Source organism: Alligator sinensis, unplaced genomic scaffold (genome assembly GCF_000455745.1).
Source record: "Alligator sinensis unplaced genomic scaffold, ASM45574v1 scaffold983_1, whole genome shotgun sequence".
NCBI classification, from domain to species: Eukaryota; Metazoa; Chordata; order Crocodylia; family Alligatoridae; genus Alligator; species Alligator sinensis.
The window spans coordinates 1,444,108-1,470,034 of record NW_005842015.1 but is presented as its reverse complement, the minus strand read 5'-3'; the positions used below and the strand labels follow the sequence as shown (position 1 = coordinate 1,470,034).

General features: G+C 40.7%; 1 protein-coding gene across 2 annotated transcripts in view; it reads right to left on the bottom strand.

Moving 5' to 3' along the window:
• The window catches only part of CARS (cysteinyl-tRNA synthetase), a 66,010-nt gene that overhangs the window by 19,923 nt on the left and 20,160 nt on the right, over positions 1 to 25,927 (bottom strand). For both annotated transcript variants that reach the window (XM_006022027.3, XM_006022028.3), the window contains 15 exons: positions 22,908 to 22,999; positions 21,885 to 21,973; positions 21,354 to 21,450; positions 20,867 to 20,965; positions 19,013 to 19,162; positions 17,692 to 17,832; positions 16,722 to 16,810; positions 15,093 to 15,214; positions 14,472 to 14,584; positions 13,583 to 13,711; positions 8,898 to 9,027; positions 8,128 to 8,231; positions 6,376 to 6,473; positions 2,661 to 2,850; positions 1,937 to 2,005 (listed from right to left, as the gene is read on the bottom strand). In XM_006022027.3, coding sequence (XP_006022089.1) covers positions 1,937 to 2,005; positions 2,661 to 2,850; positions 6,376 to 6,473; positions 8,128 to 8,231; positions 8,898 to 9,027; positions 13,583 to 13,711; positions 14,472 to 14,584; positions 15,093 to 15,214; positions 16,722 to 16,810; positions 17,692 to 17,832; positions 19,013 to 19,162; positions 20,867 to 20,965; positions 21,354 to 21,450; positions 21,885 to 21,973; positions 22,908 to 22,999 — 1,712 coding nt within the window. The remainder of the gene's footprint in view (positions 1 to 1,936; positions 2,006 to 2,660; positions 2,851 to 6,375; positions 6,474 to 8,127; positions 8,232 to 8,897; positions 9,028 to 13,582; positions 13,712 to 14,471; positions 14,585 to 15,092; positions 15,215 to 16,721; positions 16,811 to 17,691; positions 17,833 to 19,012; positions 19,163 to 20,866; positions 20,966 to 21,353; positions 21,451 to 21,884; positions 21,974 to 22,907; positions 23,000 to 25,927) is intronic.

Below are 25,927 nucleotides of genomic sequence, written 5' to 3'. Positions count from 1 at the left end.
TAAATATCATGCATTGTTTTCTAACGTGTATCTTTAAAAAAAATCAAAATCAAACTACTTATAATTTAATAGAAGGTGAAAATTCAAGCCTCTTTCTTTAAAAATACAAACCACAATTTTGCTAACAGGTGTGGGGCTGCTAACAGTGATTTCTGATGCTTAAAATGGCAAGAGTTTTCACTAAAAACAGGAGATATAATATATTAAATGAACTCTACAAACAGGTATTATATCCTACTCCAAGTTCAGAATGTTTTGATGCCTATTAACCTTGGCAGTGTTTCTAGAACAATGAAAAATGTTGCTTGTTGTCTAGGCTAATGCTAGTCCTTTTGCTAGGCACATTTTTTCTAACTACTGCCAGTTCTCTCAGAAACATTTTATTATCTCATCTATGAAAGATTACGGACGAGGCTGTAGCCTTTCTGTTGGAATTCAAGACAACAGTTTTTGCTAATTCAGAACTCCATTAAAAATCCAATATTCATGATTTTTCATATGAGATACTCTTAGATATGAGAAACTCTTCACTACAAGTGTGAAAAAAGAGAAAAATGATTTGAAGTCAATAACATGATTCTACATGTATTGTGCTTACATCTGAATGATCTCACATGATGATGTTTGGAGCAGCGGAACAAAGGATGTTGTACTGAACACACATGCATGCATACACACAGAAGCTATGGTATTTTCAAGTTGGATTTTCTCCCCGAGAAGAGATTATTATCACTCCCTTGTGGAAGAGGTGAGCTTATCAGCAGCTCCAGCAAATGTGTCCCAACTAGTGTCAAGAAAAATCACTGTCTTTGAGAACCAAATAAAATTTGACCCATAACTCTTCATTATGTGTACTATAGGGAGACCAGAAAATAAGGAAATCAGGATCAAACAACTGTTTCTCTGCTACCTTTTGGGTTATCCCTCAATAAGCTCTTTTGTTGCTTTTATTTTTTAAATTATTTATATAGTACTAATTACCTGCAAGAAGCTTTTCACTTTAGAAAGTATGGTCTAGAGCAGTGGTGGCCCAGCCTTTTGGCCCAAATGATCAGATGAGTGGGGTGGAGCCAGTCCATGGGCCAGAACGAGCCCTGCATGCCAGTACCAGACTCTGGGCCCGACACTGCCCCCTTTCACTGTCACACACCAGGATTCATTCCTGGGATCCTGGCACCCCTTCCTCCTGCTCAGTGAGCTGGGATTGGCCACTTGGGGCCTGGTATTGCCCTCTCCTACCCAGCATGCTGGGATTGGTTCCCAGGACCCTGGCACTACCCTGTCCCACCAGGATTGGTCCCCAGGGACCTGACACCACCCCCCCTTCCCACTTCAGCACACTGGGATTGGGCCCCAGATGCCTGGTGCCACTTCCAGCAGCCCCACCATACTAGGATTGGGTCCTGGGGCCCAGAGCCACCTCTGCCTGACCCTGTGCACTGGAATTAGGAGGCTGGTCCAATGCACAGAGCCTGGGGCTCCCCGCAGGTGGGGAGTAGTGCCATTGCTCTCCTGCCATCAAATTTCATAATCTATATCATAGGCTGGATGATATGAGGCCATGGGCCAGATTTGGCCCATAGGCCAGGGGTTGATCACCCCTGGTCTGGAGTCAAAACGGTTCCTTCTTTCTTGCCTGACTTCATTACTTAGAAAATAAAATCATCTGGGTTTTTTTCCACCTTATCGCAGCCCCCATGGATTTATCCATCATTAAACTAGAGATGAAGATTCTGATCCCACAATAAAATTCTGCTCTCTAGCCCCTGAGTAAATGTAAAATCTCTCAGTTAATGTTAATGGAATTATTTCAGATAGACACTGTTAAAAACGGATGAATGGAATTTATCTGCATGTAGCTGTTTTTTAATGTAGTCTGCCAAATTGTATGGTAGGACAGAGTAAACTGTCATAGTGCACTTTATTCTCCACTTACATTTACATTTTGGCCGTTTCTTCCAACAGGGAAACCGACAATTTCATCACTTTCTATGGCACCAAAAATCTATTCAAGGAAAAGGAAATTAAAAAGATTCACACATTAAAGAAAAGGTATCTCGGTGGCAGAAATCAAATATATTAAGATCTGAAAAACCCATCTGATTTATCTACATCTCTTTAGAAGCTCACAAGGAGATTTCTTTTAGTCATAAAGCATCATAAAACAACTGACATTCAAGTTGTCTTAGTGCAGGGGTGGGCAAAATGCGACCCACGGGCCAGATGCGGCCTGCCAGGCCATTCTATCTGGCCTGTGGGGCCCTTAAAAAATTTAGAAAATTAATATTTATCTGCCTCCGGCTGCCTGTCATGCAGCCCTCGATGGCTTCTCAAAACTCAGTAAGCAGCCCTCCACCCAAAGTAATTGCCCATCCCTGTCTTAGTGACATTAATACCATAACTTCAGTTCACAGCTTCTTTTACTGTCTAATTTTTCTGTCTTTATTATCATTTACCAAATATAATCAAATTGAAAACACAGTTGAGAGAACTCCAGGTTGTTCCAACTGTACCCATAGATTAGCATTTTGTTTTTAAATCTAAACTGCTCCCGTCATTGTAGTCACCCATCTATATGTATATCTATATTTGGGGAAATATCACTATAACATTTGGGATCTGTATTGGCAACTTTAATTTTATGTAAAGGTATCACGTACCTTTAGCATTTGAGTGAGATAAGAACTGACGCTTTCCAGCAAAAGTCTATTTGGCATCTGTCTGGCAGACTTCTTTGCAGCAATGTAGGAGTTGCTCTGACTGATTAAAGATCGCATTTCTTCCAAGACAGTGCGGGTGTCAATGTTGTCACACAGTGCTTCATGAACTGCTGCCTTCTTGTCATAAAAGCTAAAACCAGAGAAGAACAGACTAAGTTTACTATTTATATTAAAAGTACCTGTGCCCCATCAATCCTTGGTGAATGTTTCTTAGAAGGCCAAAGTGGAATTCAAAATGGTATCTCCCTTCCTTGGTCAGTTTGTATTTGAAAAAAGGTTGATTTAAGAAAGGGCATGTTGGATCCCATTGTACAATCTATTTTGTTCAAATATTTAAAACAAGGCAAAGATTATATTGCTTCAATATGGCTCCCAAGGCCAGAGGCAGACTGAGTTATCCAACAGGTGGCAGCTGTGCAAACAAATTAGCCTTAGTTTACATTATAGCAACTCTAAATGTTTTAGAAGCCATATAACTTGTTTTACCAGTCTCTGGTGCGGCTGTGCCCCCATGCTGTACCAGCTCTACACTCTACTGAAAGTATTCCTCATGAGGAGCACCGATTTGGGAAAAACTTACTTAGAAGCAACATGCTCTAAAGCTGTTCCAAGTAGACATCATGAAAATTTCCATCTAAGCAGTCATGGTTAAGAACCCCAATTTGTAACACATAACCTGTATCCTTCCTAGGACATTTTGCAAAAGAGATTTATTTTTGAGATAATTTCTTTTACTTCCATTCCAAAGGGCATCACCTGCTCCACAGAGGAAAGGGAAAGACAACGGAGAAAGATAAGAGACAGAAGGAATCAGAAAAGGGAAGAAGCAAATATTATCTTTCCAACTCCTTTTATCGTCTCTTTTCTAATTCATGATTCAGTATTTTAAGATTTTTCTTATTTGACCTTCATTTTCTCTCACTGCTCCATATTAAGTTGAAATTCATGCAGTGCAGTAATAAATTGGTGCGACTAAACTTGGAAATCCAACACTGCACCCTTCTGTTGCCAAGTCTAAACTAGCCTGACAATTTAATCACCAGGGACCCTGGTTTTCTCTCTTTAAAAACTGCATTTTCTCTGATAAAAACCACAAATTCTACTTAAAAATCCAAAATCCGTGATTAAAATGAAACATCACTATATATGTATATATCGTACCAAATGACCACAATGTTTTATTGATATATTTATATTTTTAAAGCAATTTGGAAGCCTACCAGTGCCTCAATCACTATAACAAAATAACTTCTAAGGACCTATACATTTTGGTATTTGATTTTGGGTATTTTATCGTGGAACAGAGCTCCCCTGCCCCCTTAGCGCACCAGGACGCAGGTCCAAGTCCGTCACTACCAAGGCACAGCCCCCCACCCCTGTTGGTGCCACTCACTCCCCACCCACAACCCCCACTACCCCAGCCCTGCCAGAGGGGGCCTCCAGCTACCAGGGCTGCAGAGCCAGGGACCTGGGGCTGCAGCCCACTGTGGCAGCACCTGAGCTCCGGCTGCTGCCTACAGAAGGTGGTGGCTGCTGCAGCAGAACAGAGCATGAAGCCTGACTCCCCCTCCCCCAAAGGGTGGCAGCAGAGCCCCTAGGAGGGGCAGGGGGCAGGTGCAGGCTGCTTACTGTGGGCTTAGGCTCCCTGCCCTGCTGCCCTCTCCCCGTGGCCCAGTGGGCAGGACCCAGTGCAGCAGGGCAGAGTGGGGCTAGGCAGCGAAGCTCAGTGCCGCTGCTGGAAGCTCCGTGCTGCCAGCAAAATGCCCCCTGCCCACCCAGCAGCAGACACCAACTGTGTGTGACCACAGCTGCTGTTGCCAGGCAGGCCGGGGTGCTTTGCCAGGGCGGGGGGGCTCACAGAGGTGGCATCAAGCTTCCCCTCCCTGCTCTGCTTTGCTATGTCAGGTCCTGCCTGCTGGGCTGCACAGGCAAGACAGCAGGGTGCAGAGTCCAAGCCCGCAGTGGGCAACCTGCACCCACCCCATGCACAAATCTGGGGGGAAAATGCCCTTCCCCCATCCTCCACCAGGAGTGTGTGCAGTGGTCGGGAGCCAGTGTCCTCCTGCCCCACAAAATGAGTCACCCACGGCTCCATCCCACCCCCCACCTAGGCCCTGTGGTCACACACTCCAGCCCCAGGTCCCAAGTCCCATGCATTGCCCCTGCTGGGCAGCAGCCCCAGCCCCAGCCCTGCCCAACTCCCTCACTATGGGGCCTCAATCCCTGCCCTGCCCCTGTGACAGATTTGCCTACAGGAGCTGCTCTCCAGGCTGTCTGGCAGCCATATACATGTGTGAGCTTACACATGCACATGGTGCCCCATGCCTTACTACCCTCCTCACACTGACCCCAGCCCCTCTGCAGGCTAGAACTCTGACAGCCTGCAGAGAGCTCTTTGAAAAAGTGGAAAATGTATGTGTTTCTCCATTTAAATGAAAAATCCGTATTTTTCTCAGTAAAAGGGAAAATCCATAGGGTTTTTTGTTTTCCCATGGGAAACTGAAAACCTGGATCCCTGTTAATCACTAGCATTGCAACAAGCAATGTTTTCCTGGCATTTTAATTCCTTCTTTGTGCCATGCATTATACTTCTTTATTAGACTTTGATAACTTCCAAGGAAATGCTGTGATGAATGTTTCTTTGTTAAAAAAAATAAATAGTGTATAAAGCAGTTTGTGTTACATCCACTGATGGGAGTTTCATTACAATGTGGAAGAGGAACAGCTAAAGGTAAAAAAGACCAGAGTGTCAATATCACTATTCCATATCCCTAAGTTGAAAAGATTGAGAGTCAGAAGCATCACAGGACTTATCTTTTGTTCGATCATTTTGGACAAGAATCTTTACTTTAGGGTCTTGATTTCCCCACAGCACTTTAAAATATTATGCAAGTGCCAAGGATTATTATTACTACAATTCAAAGCCATTACATCATTGTGATCAGTTAATTGTATCATGTTTCAAGTAAGGAAGAAACTCACAGACACATAACCAAGCAGAGATTCAAAGCAGAGAAATTCCCCATTCGATAACTAAACATAACGGTGTACAGTAATCTGGCACGTTAGCGTCGTTAGCATCATGCCACCCATACATCTTAAAGCTGTTGCAGGGATAACAAGGTCATTAGCTTGTAAGATACTTCCATCTTCAATGGAAGCTGCTATAGCAATGTAAAGTATTACCATATTTATTTGCATACAACACATCTTTCCCCCAAAAAAACATCCCTCCAAAATTGGGACATGCATGTTAAGCAGGGAACATGATTTCCTGCATCAGATTCAAAGTATGTAATGACTGTCATGTAGTGGCTTACTATAATGGCTTTCATGAGCTGTGCTTCTTTCCCAACCCAGGAGGGAGAGGCAGAGTGTACCTTTCAAGAGTGACACTGAGGAGTGGGCTCTCTCTCTCCTGTCCAGTACCAGTATTCAGCTATGTTTAGCTTAAGGTATGGCAGTTAAAATTCTAGTAAAATCTTTTTTTTTTCTACTTCATTTTTCCTTCCCAGAACAAGGTGTATATGTTTTTGGAGGCATTTGGTATGCAACTAGATATGGTATCATGGGGTCAAGAAAAGGAAATGGCCATTGGAGAAAAGGGGGCCATAAGTGCCTATACAAAATGACAAAATAAACCTACCTCACTCACCTTTTATTCAGCTCTATTTCCTGGCTTTCCCATTTCTGAAACTGGCCTGTAACCTCAGTAGGGGACCGAAGAATGTCTTTCACATTTAAAAAGAACTCCTAGAAAGGAAGGACAGAGCTTGAAGTCAACTTGAATTCTATACACTCAGTATTGATTTCTACAAAGTATATTTTTATTTAACTTTTAAAAAATACTGATTTCTTGGACACTGCTAAAGTCAAGGCCTGACTTTTTAACAAAAAACACAAAATGTGTATAGTTTCCATTACACAATACAGCACATTATGGGTGTTAAGATATTCTATGTCTACACTGCAAGTCTACATAACATACAAAGATCTAATTAAAAGCCACTGCATTAAAAAAAAAAAAAAAATTACGAGGTTTAAATGGGAATTCCCATGACAAGTTTTAAACCTGTTGCCAACTGTGGACAAAATGGGCTAATGATAATCTCTACTTGTTATATATCTTCTCTTTGCCTGTTTTATTCCAGGCTGTGGAAACCTAAGATATGTGTTTGGGAAATAAACAAACATACTTTTTTGTTGTTGCTGTGTTTCTGATACTTACTAATACATTATTACTTTCCCCTTATTAGACTCACATGAATTTTCTTGAAACAACAGTTCATTTCTAATGCTTACAGAGTATGCAATTTATATTGTTTGGTGTTTTTCCTGTTGCCTCAAGCCAATTGTCCTTAACTACAATTCACCAAATAAAATTAATTAATTGTATATCACATGTTAGAAAAAAAAAGAGCATGTATCAAGTTAGATATTATGGAAAGGAGGGGCTAAGTAGCAGCAATCTGAGAAACTTGATTAAGGTAGATGCAGTGCATTTTTTTTTAAAACAGACTGCTCTGCAATTCACGTTAACCTTATCAGGTACCTCTCTTATTTCACAAACACGCCTCATGTAAGATAGCATTCCAAGAGGGGCAGAATTGTGACATGTGTGACAGGAATAAGGAGCAGAAAGTTAGGCACTTAACTCCACTTCAGATTCACATCCTCTGGTGGAGTTAGGTACCTAAGATAGGTCTGTCTTTCACTGTAAAACACAGCAAGGAAGTGATGGTGGTGTGCCACCTCATGCAAATCAGACCAATGATTAGTGCACTGACCTGGAAGGAGATTCAGGTTCAAACAGAGGAGGGTTTCAAACTCATAATCCCTATTTTGCAGGAAAGATGGGTTAGCCTCATTCTCTCCTGTTGAAGCTGTTCAGTCTAAGAAATTTTTGACTACTCATTGGGCCAAAGTTTGTGAGACCTGCAACTACATCTTGGTAGTTAATTAACTCATCTGGGATACAACTACTATTGTGTATAAGGGAGCAGTAATTCCTCCTATTTGGCTGTTTTGTGCACGGCCGAATCTGGAAGACATGTTCTGAAATTGCCTACTGAAACAGACCCTGCAAGTGAGATAGGCAGAGGAATGCTTAGTCTGTCAATCCTCCTGAGGTCTAGCTGCCAAACTGCTAAGCCGTATCAGGACTCAGATGACTCTGCACATGTCCAGCAGTTCAAAAATGATGCGCCTCCCGACTTTAATAATGTCTAGGGTCAAGCAGCAGCCAAACAGGGATTCCAAGGCTCTCAATTTTGAATGTAGGGGCCTAAAAGAAGCCATGTGCATCTTGGTAGACCTAACTTGTGGCTCCTTTTAGGAGCGAGTTCCACTAAATGGCGTGTACAATAGCACAAAGATGGGATGGCAGGGGAAAAGAAATCTTACTTACACTCATAAATTTCTCATACTGAATAGCTGATTCCATACTGTTGCTTGAATAATCCAGTGTATCCTTCCAAGAGTGCATCAGGAAAGTCAATCGTAACTGCCTTGCTATAACGAGTTTTAGAAGGCATGAGGAAAAATTGTCATAATAAGTCAAAGTACTTCCATGGCCCCCAATACTATAGTATCCAGGTGCCCACAGTCTTTAACATGCTTATCCTAAAACTCCATGAGATAGGGAAGCACTATTATCCCCGTATTCCAGATGGGGAACTGAGACACAGGCACCTTGGGACTTTTGAAAATCCTACTAAGTGCATAGCTACAGCTTTATGCAGCTAAACACCTTTAAATCTTCTCTCCTCCTATGTGACCTACCCAAGGTGACACCAAAATTCTGTACCAAGGCATAAACATGAGTTCAGGTCCTCCAGTCCCAGGATAATATTCTAACCAGTGAACCACCCTCCCTTTATTCCCTTCTAAATTAGTTTCACTTACATTCCAATGTGCTTTTGGAATACAATATGCTACCGGATCTAACCTATTGTATTATGAACTAAAAACATTAAGCAAAGTTCAGTTAAAACAGAACCAAAATTGGCTAATCTCCATTTTTTCAGGGAATCTACAAGAAAAAACACTGTTCAGATTTATGTTTTTTTATGAGCCTTTCTTCCTAAACTGATTTCTTTCTTGGCCAATTTTTCTACCAAAATAAAAAGTGCACTTCTGCAGTCTTTCCAAGAAGTAATTTCCATGATAAACATTTACCTGTATGTTTCTTTAGTGCATCTTTGATGGTAATGAAGTTCTTTAAAGATTTGGACATTTTACAGCCAGCAATTGTTAAGTGACCAGTATGCAAAAAATAGCGGACCCAGTGATCATTTTCAAAATATGCCTGCAACAAAATCAAAAAACAGGAAGGTCATTTGTTATGCATGCATATATAGCTGGTTGCCAAACAAGGAAAAAGGACAACAAACAAAAACACTATGCTGATACCATGCCTCTGTTACATTTTCTTTACTCTAAGTAGGACATTTCTGTCAAGGGAATTTTTCCAATGGAAAATTTTAAAAAATGGTTTTCTGAAGTCAATGTCCTAACAATAATCAGGAGCTGCAAAATACTGTGTAAATGTTAGAACAATATAATACCATTTATAGACTATGTGCTCACTCCTACAACAGGTTCTGTACAGACAGAGGCTTCCATCTGCTGGGAGTCCCACTGAAGGAGGGAAAGTCTCATTAATACAGAATTGACTGCAGGACTGGGCACACTGATGTACCACCAGCATATTTACTCCAAAGTCATTCTGAACATGGAAAAATAAAGCAGGGCTTAAATCAAGAGAGTGACAATGTGCTACTGCTTGAGCTATTAAAAAAAAAAAAAAACACATCAGGCAAGGGCAAATCAGAGATGAAAATCCTTCTTAAATGAAGGTGAAATTAATTAGATTAGTTTCACCTTTTATTTTTGAAAAAAGCTTTTTTATCATTAAAAGTAAAGGCTCAGCATTAGAGTTCATAATTCTGCCTTACATTTTTGAACCCACTGCAATTTTATATATAGAATATTTTTTGTGACTAGAGAAGAAATGGGAAACACAGTATTTACTCAAATCCAAGACTATTCTGATTTTAAAATTACTCTCAATAAGATTCTAGACATAAGAAAATTATAACAAATCTATAAATTTATGTCTAGAATCTAACTATTGGAGGGTTGTCATAAATTTCCCTCTTTCCCCTGTACTGCTATAGCAGGGCAAACAATGGGGGGAACTGTAGTAGGGCAAGTGGTGGGGGAATCAAATGGCTTGCCCCCTGCTGCCTGTCTCCACCCATGCCTACGTGCCCTGGTGCCTGCCCTCCCCCACACAGTTCCTGTCCTGCCTCCCACTCCCCACTACCTGCAGCCCTTGCTGGTTGCCCTGACACCCCTGTGCCTGTACACTCTAGCATTTATACTGCCCCCCCAGCCATAGTGTCTACCCCACACCTGCCTCACCACCATCTCTGCCTCCCCCTAGATGCCTCTGGCCACCCTCCCCCACACTAGGTGCCTCTGCCACCAAATGCCTCACTTGCTTACCTTCTAGCCCTGGCCCCGCTCCAGCATGGGACATGGAACAGATGGTTGCTCTGGCCTCAGCCTGACCGCTCGGCAGCGGTGGTGGTAGCTGTGGCCCCTACCCCAGCTCCAGGGCTTCACAGAGCTGCTACTGCCACAACAGCTGCTGCAGGGCTGGACTGTGGCCAAAACAACCATCTGCTCTATGTCCCAGGATGGAGCGGGCCTGGATCTTCCCCCTCCCCCCCCGCCCCCCAAGTATAAAATGAGGGGGAAAAAAACTGTGTCCTAGATTTGAGTAAGTATGATAAATTGCTGTATTTTCTCATGCCTTCCTCACCCCTCTCCCCCAAAATCAGCCCCACAAATGTGGTACATGTTTTAAATGGGGCACTTGTTTTCTTTTCTAGAAAAGAAGTAGGCCTGGACATACTGCGCATGCCATGAAGCTGCCAAGATCTGTGGAGGGGCAGAATCTTGTGTTAACCCTCTCAGTCATAGCTCTTCACTGAACCCTGTAGCTTGTGCCTGGAGCAACAAGTAAGCTGTTGGTAGGATATTGATGAGGCTTGTGATGTGATGAGGCTTGTGATGTGGAAAAAACACCTATGAGGAGAGGCTGAGGGACCTGAACCTGTTCAGCCTCAGCAAACAGCAGCTGAGTGGGGCCTTCATAGAATCATAGAAGTAGGGTCAGAAGGGACCTTGCAGATCTTCAAGTCCAACCCCCTGCCTGGGCAGGAGGAAAACTGGGCTCACTTGACCCCAGTCAGGCAGGCATCAAGGTGCTTCTTAAAGACCCCCAGGGTAGGAGCCAGCACCACTTCCCTTGGAAGGTGGTTCCAGATCCTAGCCACCCTGACTGTGAAGTAGTTCTTATGGATGTCTAATCTAAACCTACTCTCCAACAACCTGTGGCCATTATTCCTTGTTATCCCGGGGGGCGCTAGGAGAAACAAGGTCTCCCCCAAACCCTTCTGGTCCCCCCTAGTGAGTTTATAGATGGTCACCAGGTCCTTCCTCAGTCTTCTCTTGTGAAGGCTGAACAGGTTCAGGTCCCGTAGCCTCTCATTGTAAGGTCTGCCCTGCTGTCCCTGGATCATGCGGGTGGCCCTCCTCTGGACCCTCTCCATGTTGTCCACATCCCTCTTGAAGTAGGGTGCCCAGAACTGGATACAGTACTCCAGCTGTGGCCTGACCAGTGTCGCGTAGAGGGGGAGGATCACCTCCTTGGACCTACTTGAGATGCACCTGTGGATGCACGATAAGGTCCGGTTAGCCCTGCCGACCGTGACCTCGCATTGTCGGCCCATGTTCATCTTGGAATCAATGACGACTCCAAGATCCCTTTCTACCTCCGTGCTCTCAAGAAGGGAGTTTCCGATCTTATAAGTGTGCTGCTGGTTACTACTGCCCAAGTGCAGCACCCTGCACTTGTCCGTATTGAAACACTTCCTGTTTTTGTTAGCCCACCCCTGCAACCTATCCAGGTCTTTCTGCAGTCTTTCCGTCCCTACTAGTGTGCCCACCTCACCCCAAATTTTGGTATCATCAGCAAATTTGAACAGGTTGCTTTTCACCCCGCTGTCCAAATCGCTGATAAAGAACTTGGTTAGTGCGGGCCCAAGGACCGAGCCCTGGGGGACTCCGCTGCCCACTTTCCCCCAGGTCGAATATGACCCGTCCACCACCACCCTCCGAGTATGACCCTTCAGCCAATTCGCAATCCATCTGACTGTGTAGGCATCAATGCCACAGTCGCCTAGTTTTTTAAATGAGGATGGGGTGGTCGACAGTGTCAAAGGCCTTGCTGAAGTCCAGAAAGACTACATCCATGGTGACATCTGCATCCAATGCTTTTGTGACCTGATCATAAAAAGGCAGTCAGGTTGGTCTGACATGACCTGCCCCTAATGAAACCGTGCTGGTTGCCCTTAAGCATCATCCCTGATGCCGGCCCATCACAGATGTGCTCCTTGATGATCTTCTCAAAGAGTTTCCCCAGGATTGAGGTAAGACTGATGGGCCTATAGTTGCCCGGGTCTGCCCTCCTCCCTTTTTTAAAGATGGGGACCACATTGGCCACATTGGAGACTTGGTGGCTGCCTACAAATTCGTTAGGGGAGATCAGCAACAAATAGGAATGGGCCTATTCCCCCCAGCAGCACCTGGGGTGACAAGGAAAAAATGGCCAGAAGCTGCTGGAGAATAGGCTCAGGTTAGAGATTAGGGGGCACTATTTCACTGTTAGGGTGGCTAGGATTTGGAACCAACTTCCTAGGGAAGTGGTCCTTGCTCCTACCTTGGGTAAATTCAAAAAGAGGTTGGATGAACACCTTTCTGGGGTCATGTGATCCCAGCATGTGCTCCAGCCAGTGGTGGGGGGTTAGAAAGATGATCTATTTAGGTCCCTTCTGACCCCAAACTACTATGAAACTTTACAGGAACTTATATCTTATATAAAGATCTACTTAAAGCAAAGAATTAAGAGTCTTACTACTGCCCTTGCTAAGGTCTGGGGCCTAACTCTGTGTGACAGAGTAAGTCCTCCTGGGAACATAGAGGGCATTTATACATGTTCCTTATAGGTCTAGGACATGCCGGAGATCTGCCAATTCAGAGTGGACTTGATTAATTGAGTCTGCTCTGCATGGGAGCTGACGTGCATCGCGCTGCACTGTGTGCAGTTGTGTAAGTGGCAAAATGCATGTCAGCGTGGAGAAAATGGCAATGGTGCGCTTTTGAATTAAAGCATCTCCAAGGTGCTTTCATTCAAAAGCACACCACTGCCATTTTCTCCAAGCTGATGTGCATTTTGCTGCTTACACAACTGCAAGCATCTCCATGCCAGGATCTTATCAAAGTGCCTGGCGCTGCAGCGCTTACACATGTAAAAGAATTCAGAGTGTTCAGGAAGGGTGGCATTGTGGGAAATAATCTGCTATTACAAAAAGTTCCTGCTCTCTCACCCAGACTGTCTCCTGGGATGCCACGCTTCCTAGACACTCTACGTCCCCATGAGGACTTACTTTACGTCACACAGTTGGACGTGATTCTGGAAAAAACTCTTTTTATCTACATTCTGCCTTCCAATAACTAGGTGTGTGTTTTATTTGGGGGCGTGTTGTGTGCAAGAAAAGATGGAACCTTTTGTTTAGTTTGTTCACTTTGACATAAATTTGTGTAGCATCAATTTCACTATTGTGTAGCTAATCAACTGCTAACAGAAACTACATATTAAAATTAAGGTTTTTAAGGGGGTTATATGCCATCTTAAGATCAATTGCAAGGATCTGTGAAATTCCAGTTAAATTTACATTTGTATAGCAATAAGGTCATAGGAATTAAAGACCAAGAATGAGAACTTCATCTACCTCAGACTGCGCCAATTCATTGTCATGGTGGGGAAATCGAAGATCAAACCCCCCTCCGTGAATGTCCATTGACTCTCCCAGAAACGACCCAGCCATTGCAGAGCATTCTATGTGCCAACCTGGACGACCCTGTTTAGAGAGAAACAAGTTATTTCCTTATATGTTAATTTTCTCTGTTGTCCACCCCAACCCAAGATACTCTTACGGAAAAACTACTTCTCATCCTGACATAGTATGCATCATTCCCTCACTGGTTTCTTCTCTAATATATAATCAGCACCTTAAAGTGACATACAGAATGTGTAAGAGAGAACAGATTCTCAGTTTTCATCTACATTGATATTAATACATCTATGAGAAAAGAATAGTTTTGAACTTCAAAATTGTGTACCATATATACCCATGAGCACAGCAATATGCAAAACCTTTGCTGTATATTCTATCTGATGTTTTCAAAATAATATACTTCTCACAAATAACTAAAAGTTAAGGTGGGGACTCTTGGAAATTTTTGTGCAAACTACCGTTCTATTTAACAGAAACTTCTTCCCATGCATTCCAACTGGTGTACAGCTTGGAACACAAGATGTTGAACCTAAAAATTTCACAAAGATAAATAACTGTGAAAGAGGTAGCAAGATGGAGAGAGGCATACTGATAAATAATGACACGAAGGCAAAATTACTGCATATTTTTTTTGTTTGAAAAGTGGCTAGTAATTGAATTACTACACTATATAGATGGTAAACAAACACGGCCAAGACCATTCTAACACACATGTCACTTAAGGCAAGTTAAGGCTAAATTACTGGCAACAAATCAGCGAATATGATGGTTCAAATTATTAGCTCCTGCTTACAAGTATTGTATACAACATATTGGTCCTAACCTTTCCCCAAGGAGAGTCCCATGAAGGTTCTCCTGGCTTGGAAGATTTCCACAAAGCAAAATCATTTGGAGAGCGTTTCTCGCTCAAACGATCAGCAGAGATGCTCAAGTCACCTGTCAAGAAAAAAAAACTGGTTAACTATTTATATTTTATTTAAACATTAACTTTATACACTCCTGGCTCTGCCATAATTTTCAGCTGAAAATATCTAAAACATACACTCAAAATTTACAAACAACAGTAGCAAATGACTAATAGATGTGTCAATGTTTGTCAGCTGTAATACTTCTGAAGCCTGGAAGCGTGCAATTGAACTACCATTCCCTCACCCTGCCCTAACCACTGGTCAATGAGCTACCTGGGCATGTCTCACTCCAATTTTGACCAGAAATACCACTTTGGATCTAAGAAACCTTTCTGGGAAAAAGTTACAACTGATACATTGCTGTGAAAAGTTCTGATATTGGTAAATTGCAGTTTTCTGACAAAAATCCATTTATCAGAAAGTTTCTGACCAGCTCTCCTGAATCCTGGAAAACAATCTGAGCAGTAAAAGAAGTGCAAACTACACTGCACTGTATTGAATATATGTAATTGTAAGTCTTATGGATATATATTTACCTTCACCCTCCTGAAGAGCTTTTTGATCCCCTACAGCTTCAGGAACCAACTTAGCATAGGAGTGTTTTTCAGAGGCATCAAACTTCACTGTATCAAAGTAGACAGATCCATTTGACACGTAGCTGGAAGGTAAAAAGAATAATTTAAGTGAAGCTTCATTAGCATAAAATTAGGTTCCCGCAAGGTATGTCACTTATAGCTCATAGAGGGTTGTCACCTAAGAAGTTAGGTACTGCTCACCATGAGCAAAGGTGACTTCAGGTGACTCTTAATTGTACAGATTTAGGGCAAAGGCATTCGACAAAAACAAGAAAAAGCCACAGTAGATGTGCCAGGAAAAGATCAATGAAAATGTATTTATTACACATATTTTCAAAAGATACAAAATCACCCTAGTAAGCATTAATTCTTTACACCTCTTGATTTTTTGCAGTAACCTAATCATTAAAAAGTACATTTATTTTATAATTAAGTGTCTTTGTCTGTTTGACTAACATATTGATATGGCTTTTATGGGGCAGAATAAATCAGCCTTGGAGTTTTATTTCTCTGCCTGAAAATCTCCAAGAAGGTCCAGGACTCTTGTGTTTACTTTCATTTTTCCTCTTCAGGCTTTATGATTTGGGCATAAGGCACAAAAGAAGATTTTGAGCCAAGCATGTTAGATACCCCATGGCAATTTTTGGCTACAGCATTTATTCCAGAACATCAGAGGATGTTCAGTGTACTGCTTAGGATTCTTCTGTGATGCAAATACTATCATATGGTAAATTTGAGAGCTAGTTTAAGCTATCAATAGAAAAATTACCAACCCAATCTTTTCAAATGAGAATGCCTAAAGTTAGGTGCCTACACTGATATTTAGGGCAATTATGCAGAAGTAGTTAAATTCTCAAACACATTAAGCAACAGGAGTAGTTGAGAAAAAACAAACCTGATGATCTGAAAATCATGTCACTTCTATTTTTATATCTAAATCTAGATTTAAACAGCTTACTTTATACCTCAATATTTATGCATCAATATCTGGAAATCTTCGCCTACGAATAAATGTGAGATCCTAACCTTATTGAAATTAATAGGAATTTTGCCACTGCCTTTAGGTGGGCTAGGATTTCACCATATAATTTCATGATCTAAAGCAGCAGTGTCAAATTAATCAAAAATGGAGTAGCTCAGGGCTAGTCTGTGGGCCAGGTCAAGCCTGAAGACCAGATCAAACATGTGTGTCAGAACCAGCCCTGCATGTTGCATACAGTGAGTGGCATATAGATCCAATACAAAACCCCTGGGCAGTACTGCAGGCCAACTGATAGAGCTGCATAGGCTAGTTACAGAGTGTGGGCTGTACCTCTGACACACCTAATCTAAAGCCTCCGTTTTTAAAAGAATATGGAAACCAGGCTGACCCAAAAACTGCACTGGGCTCAAAGACACAACAGACCCTGCTTGAATACAGTCTCTTACTGTTCCTTCCAAAAACAGAGCAGGCAATTCACAGTGTTATACTAAAAATGTTATTCAGTTACAGAGCTTTGCATGTTACAAAAGCATGACAAAAGATAATTAAAGTAAAGTAAATAAAGATAAAGTACATTAAAAGTTACACAGAAAAAAACCTGCACTTACCCATAACCATTTTCCATAATCCTCTTAACAAATTCCACAATTTCTGGTACATATTCACTAACCCGAGTTAAGACATCAGGAGGCAACACCTGAAAACAGCAATATCTATAGGTGTATGTATGCCAGGAACACAATATCTCTCATCAATTAAGTTGCACCGCTTTTGTTAAGGTAACTATTTTAGAGGTGAAGAAACTGAGACAGACAACGATTAAATGACTGACTCAAAGATACAGTACAAGTGCCAGTCAAAAATAGAACCTAGGTATACGTACTCCCAGTTCCCTGCTCTGGACCTTGACAGAACTATTGGGCCTCTCTCCTACTCATCAGAGGTCTGGCTGCTGCAATACTCAATTTATGACCTCTCTACTTGGAGGGGTAATATTTCCCTCCGTAATTCTGATCTGCTTTGCAGACAGAAGAATAGCTTTTGATTATTCAAACGTCTGGATAGGAGATAGTACTCAACTACAACAGCTCAGGAAAAGCTTGTTTACCATTATCATAGAGTCAGTTTAAACTTCTTAGTTATCCTGGGATGGTGAACAGGCAAGCAAATGGTCATATTAATGTAGCCAGTGGTCTTAGCTATAAACCTCAGTGTCCTGGCTCAGCTGGTAAAATTGGGTGGCAAATGGTAGGTAAAGGAAGATGGACCTACAAAGAATCCATTCCAATATGTCTGGCCACTTCATCTCCAGTGGTGGGAGTGGGGTGGAGACATGGAATTTGAAGTGCCTGATTTCCAGACAGCTGGCATTGCTGTTAATTTAAGCACTTGCATTGACTTACTCATTACAAATTAAAAAAAAAAATCAAGAAGCATAAGGCCTAAAGGCCTTCTACAACCACTGAAGTGATGTGGAATTTATTTTAGTGCCATTCAAGACAACATTGCATATCCCTCACCCATAGAAAGTTTTTAAATATTTATCTTTGCTTTTGCTGATACAGCTTGTCTACTTACATTGAGGGCTTCCATGTCTTTATGATACTCTGCTTCCCAGAATTTGGGGAGCTTGGAGAATATAGAATTGTCAGTCACCTGACTGCCAAACTTGATATCCAGCCAGTCAGACAACAAATCTTTTGCTTCTTCCACCAATATCTATAAAATGAAAGTCATGTATGTGAAACAGTTCAGCACTTCACAATATTTCAAATCTATAAAAAGGCCTAAGTTCATAAGCAAGAGAAAAACAGCTCTCTTTGACTGTGAAAAGAGAGAAAATAATCCTTGGTTCTATCATACATTGTTACCATGCTGCTTTTCACGTATTAGGAGTAAATAGGACAGAGGTAGTAACTGATATCTGGAGAGTTATAACAGCCCTCTGGTTAAACAGTGGTACTTCTTTAGAAATAAGGGAGTTTGCATTTTGCGGATAACCAAGACAAATATCATATAATAAATAGAGATAATTCTGTAGAAAAGAAAAAGAAAAAGAAAAAATGATATGCTGCAAATGGCACAAACAGAAAACAATTAAAGTTTTCCCACTTGTACACCTTAATTATACTGTTAATGCTGAGGGCACAGCTAGCATGAGGCACATCCTGGGAATTAGCCTTAAATAAATATTTACTTTGGTATCCTAAACATATATAGGTATCACATACATTAGTATCTGGATGTACTCTGCAAGACAGACCAAAATGGACACATTTTTTCCAAAACAGGAAACATACCCTCTGTGTCTCCTGTAGTTGATACACCAAATAGCTTTAAATTGAGGAAATACTAACTGGAAGACTAAGTACCAAAAGAAATTAGTTACAGTAGCTCTTGTTGTTATTGGGGATAGTCTAAAGCCAAACAACAGGCATATTTTTATAAACGTTAATAAGCTTTGAATCAGACCTTATATAGGACAGACATTTTTAATAATTTGTCTACAGATATGATGGGTTTTGAGGTATTAAATACTTGAGCAGCATAGCAACAAAACTGTCAAAGATAGGTACCTGGGCATAATACGCAAATATATGTAAAAGCCTGTGATTGCATGAGATAAAATTCTGCATGGGAAAGCTAGAAATAGTTCAACTGTGACAGCTAGTCAACAGACAAGAACAAGCAGGTGCTGCAGGGTTTTGAGGCATATTTGAACAGCACCCTAAAGCTATCTGCCTAAGCTTAGGCATACAAATTTATTAAGAATAATGTTAAATACTGGGAGATTGAGGTCTCTCTCCAAAAGCATTTCTATTAAAGGGCACATCTACAAAATGTGATTCAGAAAATAAGTTACAAGGCAAATGTGATTTTAGAAGCCATTCATACAAACCTTGGCATGTTTGCTGATCTCTTCTCCAAGGATTCTCTCACTCACAGCTTTTTCTAGAGGCTCCACAGCAGACTTCACTGTATTCTGAATTCTTTCCAGCATTTGCCTTTTATCTGGGTCAATTGTCTCATTTAATTTGGCTGAAAAAGACTTTTAAGAAATAATTATGAAATAATTCACAATATAAAAAAGTTCTATAAAGGAAGTTAACTTCGTGATCTCCTTAAATAAGCTGCACTTAAAATACAATACTTATGTACTCTACAGGCAAAATATTTCTAGGAACAGAATTCTATATTTCCCACACATAGCAGTTTACTCTACATTTAGTCACTTTTAAATCAAACCACAGGCAGAAAAAATGCTGAAGCACCTACTAGTTTAAGAGTCCAAAAGGAAAAAGAAATAGATAACTATGTCCTTTCACATACAGTAAGTCTGAATTAACACACATATCACCACATTTATTCCTCTTTATAAAACTTTACAAAAATATAATTAGAGACAACCCTGACTTAACGCAGTTTTGCTTAGCGCTATTTTGTTATAGTGCTCATTTAAAAGTCATACCTCATTCCACTGAGCGCTCAGCCAGTTTTGTTATAGCACTCAATGGAATCAGCAGGTTTCAGTGGGTGGGCAGAGGGGTGGGGAGAAGTGGCGGTGGTGGTGAAGAGTGGCGAGTGGCGTAAACACGGGGCCTGCGCCAGTGACCCGGGCTCAGGGCTGGCACGTGATGCCAGAACGGGCAGTGGGTAGGTGGGGAGAAGCAGCGGCAGCAGCAGCGAGAAGTGGTGATTGGCAGCAAGCGGGCAGGGCAGAACAAATTATATTTATTTACATTAATTTATATGGGAAACTGGGTTTCATTTAGCACAGTTCTGCTTAATGCTCATTTTTTCCGGAACCAATTACGAGTGCTAAACAGGGGTTTCCAGTACTGCTGTTTACCACTTTCCATTAAGTTTGCTGCTTTCTACAAAGGTGGGTAAGCATTTTATAGATGGTATATAATCTGGGATAATATGGATCATGGAGCTTTTTAAAGGTTACACTTAAAATGACAGTCGATATGCAAGTCAGGAACAGTATGCGAGTCTCCTGACTCCCTGCACTGCATTCAATTAATTAGATTCAGAATTACTAGTCTTTTATTTATGAACTACATAAAAAAAAGTCAAAGAATCATCCCCTCAACCCACTGTAACCTTTAAAACACAAGGACTGTAGCTCTTCTAAGTGCTCTCACTGGTAATGTAATGTAACTTGCATGTTAATGCAAAGCAACATAAACATCTTCATAAATATCTTTTATGAGTGGAGTGGAGGAGGGTTGCTATAGTGTCTCAGGTGCCCCAATGGTCACAGTGGTCTCGGGACTGCCTGATTTGACTATAATCCAGGAGGTTATGTCCAAGTATTAGTGGGAGGTCCCTAACTCTAAATACATATGGTCTTCCCTTAAGTTTATGCATTTGTTTGTCAAAAGCTAAAATGGTCTTTTAGAAAATATTCAATTTTTTTCCTCAAAATACACACACACACACACACACACAAATTAGCTATAAAAATACAAAATAAAATGTACAATTTCACACACAAATCTATGGTGAATTTTTGGTTCATATTTAAACAATGGTAGAAAATCCTACTAATGGAAAGCTTGCATCACTTTCAGGAGTGCAGTATCAGCAGTTTTCTAACTCTGGTCCTGATTCAATAAAGTACTTAAAGCAAATGTATAATTATAAGCATATAAGTAGTTCCACTGAAGTCAACGCAACTATTCAGCAATACACATACATTGCTAAAGAGAAACCTAAGTTACTAGCAAAGGAAAAATTGTGAGCTCACCTCTGAGGCAGTTTTAATATCTTCAAGCAGCTGAGCTACAGATGGCTTTTTCTCTATATATTGTTCAAAAAGATAGTTTTGTCTCGCTCTCTTGATGATCTAGAAGAAAAAACATGAAAAATGTATTTCTAAAATTTATAAATATACAAACAGAACATGCAGACACCGACCAAAATATAAATGCAATGCTTTTTGTACTCTCTCTCTTAGCAAAACGCCTCTGAATTTAACAGACTAAAAGAGCTACATATTATATTAACAAAACTAAAACACATCATTCACACCCAGGAAATAACTGATAATACAGAAAGCCAGCAAAACAAATTACCTTTGTAAATTGATTAGCCTCTGTTTTGCTGAAGGCAAGCTATTTAGATTAGTGACCAAAATGAATGTCACTGTGAAAGAGACTGTGATCAGGCTGCAGAGTGTAATTCATATCCCATCTCACCAAAAAGATAAGGTACAATCCATGCACATGACTTACTTTATCATCAATATCTGTAATATTCATACAGTAGAAGACGTCGTATTTAAAATAATCCCTCAGCACTCTTCTCAGGATATCAAATGAGATATATGACCTGAAAAAACCCCAAGACACAGAACTTTTACTTAGTGGATACCTCAAACATGCATGGATGTAAAAACTATGCCTATTCCAAAGTCAGTAAATCCAGTTAGAGCTGCTATGGTAACTTTACCTCATTCCAGATTAGAAACAGGTTTTATATTGCATGATCACACAACTATAAATGGTACTATTCTTTTTCCATTCTATAATACTCAAATGGCACTCTAGTGACACACCCATTTTGCATATCTGATGAAGTGAGCTCAGGTTCAGGAAAGCTCATATTATAAACTAACTAAATCAGAGATGTGTAAAGTGCAAATCTACCGTGCTTTCTGTCTGTACATTGATTGACATACTGCTGGATATCTTCAGCTCTCATTTAATAAATTGTTTAAAGTAAAAACTGTTAATATTTTGCCAAAGTAAGAAACTCTGTGGTACCTAGCATGTCCCATATGAGAGGCATCATACACTGTTGGGCCACAGCAATACCACGTAACCTTTTTGCCATCTTGGGGCTGAAAGATATCCTTAATTGAAAAGAAAGTTACAATGAGCAAAGAATTGCAGACATATTTCAGCAAAGCAACATCAGAATAGAGGCAAACCAAGTGAATTTGCAATACAAAAAAAGACAAATTACACCCTCAGTTTTACTGGAGGAAAAGAACATTGCTACCGTTACAATCTACAAGCGAGATGCTCATTGCTCACTCTCCTTCATTTAGTAAAATTTGCCTGTTATTATTTCAACTAAGACGTATATTAATTGCAATCTATAAAATATGATAGCACATCGAAAGAATTGGATGGTCAGATCTTTATTCAACCCTTAGGAAACACTGCCCAAGTATCTGAAGGGAAGTTAAGTTCTTGTTTACATGGATAATTATTTTTTTTTAGCGTATCCTCAAGTGTGAATTTAAACCAGCATAGCTGAACCTTCCATTTCAGCAATTTATTCTTGTATAACATAGGTTTTAGTCCTCCCTCCCCCATTACCCTCTTATTAGCTTATCTTGCTTTGCAAATTGTTTAAAGTGAACCAAAAAAAAATCCATTCAGACCAGAAGAGCATATGCACTGAGACTATATTAGCCTAATAAGTAAGAATTTCCCAAGTGGACAACACTAAAGACAGAAATTCTGCTTTGATTCTGTTCTGGGTACATTGTTCATAGAAAATATTTTCAAATATAGTAAAATGACTGAACCACCAGAATATATATGTTTAAAGGTGGTAGCATGTTGCAACCTATGTTATAGCAAGCACTGTAATATGTAGGTATTACATATTGCAAACATATTAGAGTGAAATAGGATCTTTCGGACCTATTTATATGATTTTGTTGAATATTACTCTCTAGCTTCTTTGACACAAAATCTTATATGTAGCCAAGGAAGCCCTTAAAAAAAGTCATTTGGCACCTCTACAGAAACCCCTGCATTCTTTCAATCAGTCACCTTATTGCGAGTAAGGCTGTTGTAGAGGCAGAGCTTTGATTGCTTTGTTCCTTCAGGGGCACACCAAGGAGGCTGCACACGCCTGCCTTTACCTAGAAAAAAAAAAGAATATAAAGAAAACCTCAATACAACCTTAACAGAACATCACAGACAAACACATGGATTTGTAGTAAAGGAATTTCCCCACATTATTTTAAAAGAAAAAAATATGAACAGCTTCATTCAAAATATCCTACAATAATTATATTAATTAGATTTTCCTACAGCGTGGGTAAAAAGGGATAATTGATTCCATACAAGCTCATGTTCTACTCTTTTCCCTGCCATCATTTTAAGTCCCCCTTTCAAAATGAAATCTAAAAGCCACAGAATTATTTTTAAAGAGAGAAATCACAATAAAGTATTCTTTCCAGGTTATACAAAGGTCCAGAAGTTCAGTTAACTACCACAGAGGTACTGTATATAAGCTCTTAGTCTTCAAAAAGTTCTGTAATTCCACTTTAGTAAGACCATATATCTTAGGACCTGTGATAGTTAGAAAACAAATTGTATCAAGTCTCCCAGCCAATATTGACAGAGCACATGTATTTAGTGAGTGAGACAGAGCTAGAGAAAGAGGAGTGTAGACTTTTGAAAGAGCTTTGGCCTTTCATGACACAGTACTGCTATGTACACAGAGCACCCTCATTTACTACAAAACTCTTCAATGGAAGCCCTGTTCAGTACCTAGATAGTTTGACTAGCGTTAAAATACAGTTAGTGTGCTTTTGGATGACAGGACAGTTTGAGCTAGCCCTCTACAAAACACTGCCAGGCAACATTCAAGACTCCTTCAAAAAGAAATATTGTCTCTACCTGGCTAGTGGTTGGACATACCTTTTATACCAGCTGAGCATGATCCTTAGAGGAAGCAGTGTGCCTGCCATATTGATAGGCTGGTATAACTATTTGCGATCCTTTACGTTATACAGAAATCCTACCCTTGCTGCTGGATTGGAGGAATTAAAAATGTCCCCCTTATTCTTAGTTTAACTGCGGAATGCAGCATTCTCTCTCTCTTTTCTACTATGCTTCTAAGTGTTTTATCAACTTTCCTATTATACTCTGATGTACTTAAAACAAAACTGTCAAAACTAGAATAAAAACATAGAATATCCATAAATACAAGTTTTTTTCCATCCCGCTAAGTTCACTACAGCCGTTAAGAATCTGTGTGGTATGTGATTTATTTGCAACTAAAAAAAGTTATACAATAGCTTGTAATTTCTACTGTCAATATGGCTTTCATGCTGTGTGTCAAGATGCTCAATGCTCACTCTGTTTCCTTTTATAAAATCTGCCTGTGATTATTTAACTGAGAACTACAATAATAAATTGTAAATGTTCACAATAAGGGAAAATTCATATGTATCTTCCATTCCCATTTTGAACAGTTGCCAACCTGAAGGGGAGAGGTTTACTTTAATACTCTGCCTCACGCATCAATGAAATACTTGATCTAAAACTTGAGAGGTACATCACTAATTCTAAGCTTTTTACTGTATAAGAAACATAATTGAATATGTATCTCATGTGCAAAACCAATCTGTCCCAAGGTATCTCCACCTATTAAAATACAAATAAATTTGCTCTTAGACTTAAAAAGTTTACATTGGCCAAGATTACCATAGGTGAAATTCATGTCAGGGGAAAATAACATATCCAAATTAGCCATGGAAGAAAGGAGATGCTATGCGCCAAACTTGCCACTATAGGTATGACCCAGGAGCAATGATACAGCTAGCATTTTGACTATAGTGGCCATGTTCAAACATTAAACTCCAGTTTTAAAAAAATGCACTCACACTAATCTATATGCTTTTCCCCATCACTCTGGTCTGCTCTTGGTTATGCCAAAACTACCTCCTCAACATTGTTAAATACCAACAGCAGGTCCTCACGTGCAGAGATACGAGCTTGTAGAAGCCCAAACAGCACCAGCACAAATTTGTGCTGTTGCTTGATGCCCCATTGCACACTCCTGCATGTGTGCTTCAGCACGTAGGAAATTGTCCCGGGTACAGGTAGGGGAAGCTGGGGCCAGCACCTGTGCTGGCCCCAGCAGTCTTACCTGGTGGCTTGCTGAAGCATCAGGGGCAGCACAGAGGCCTGGCTGACAGCCAGATCATTGCTCTGGATGGTCTAGCCTCCGTTTGTGCCAGTGCATGCTTGTTTTGCATGCATTGTGCCACTTTGTGTTCTGACACTATTTTTTTTTTGCTACTCGGATTTCCCAGTAGTAAATTTTGCCACCGCGCTGCAGATCTGTAGTGCAGACAGATTTTCATGTTCCCCACGTGTGGTCTGTGGTGCCACAAGCCACGTGCCCTTGCACGTGGAGACCCAACCTAAGAGCACAGAGACAGTAGCATTCAATGATTCACTATGTTTACCTACATCCATGCATACATGCCTAATAGAAGACTCAACAAGCTACGTCTGGTAGGACATCAATTTATTAACCAAAAATTTCTCAGATAGGAAGACAGAGGATTGCCTTATCTTTACCAATAAAACACAGCAGATTAACTGAAAAACAGTGCAGTTAGTAGTATCAAAGTCTGCTGCCACAGCCAACAAAGAAAACTGGATACCTTCACTATGCCTGCAAGTAGGAGGAAATCAACTACCAGCTAGAAAACTGTCTGCCCCAGACTAACTACCACCAAACTGCGGGGCATGCATGATGAAAGGATGAGAGGGTAGTGTTAGATCAGGGGTGTCCAACCTTTTTGAATGTGAGGCCGGATCACAAACTTTTTATCACCCAGTGGGCCGACAAGCCAAATTCAAAGACCTCACAGGAAGCGGTATCACATCACCCCACTGAAACGAAAGTACAGTGTTTACTTTAATTTCCCGTTGCAGCACCTTGGGCCTAAAAAATGGCTTGGAGGGCCGCATGGTGGCCCGTGGGCCATATGTTGGACAAGCTTGTATTAAAACAATGGTCCAGGGTAATAGCAAAGGTAAATCGATTT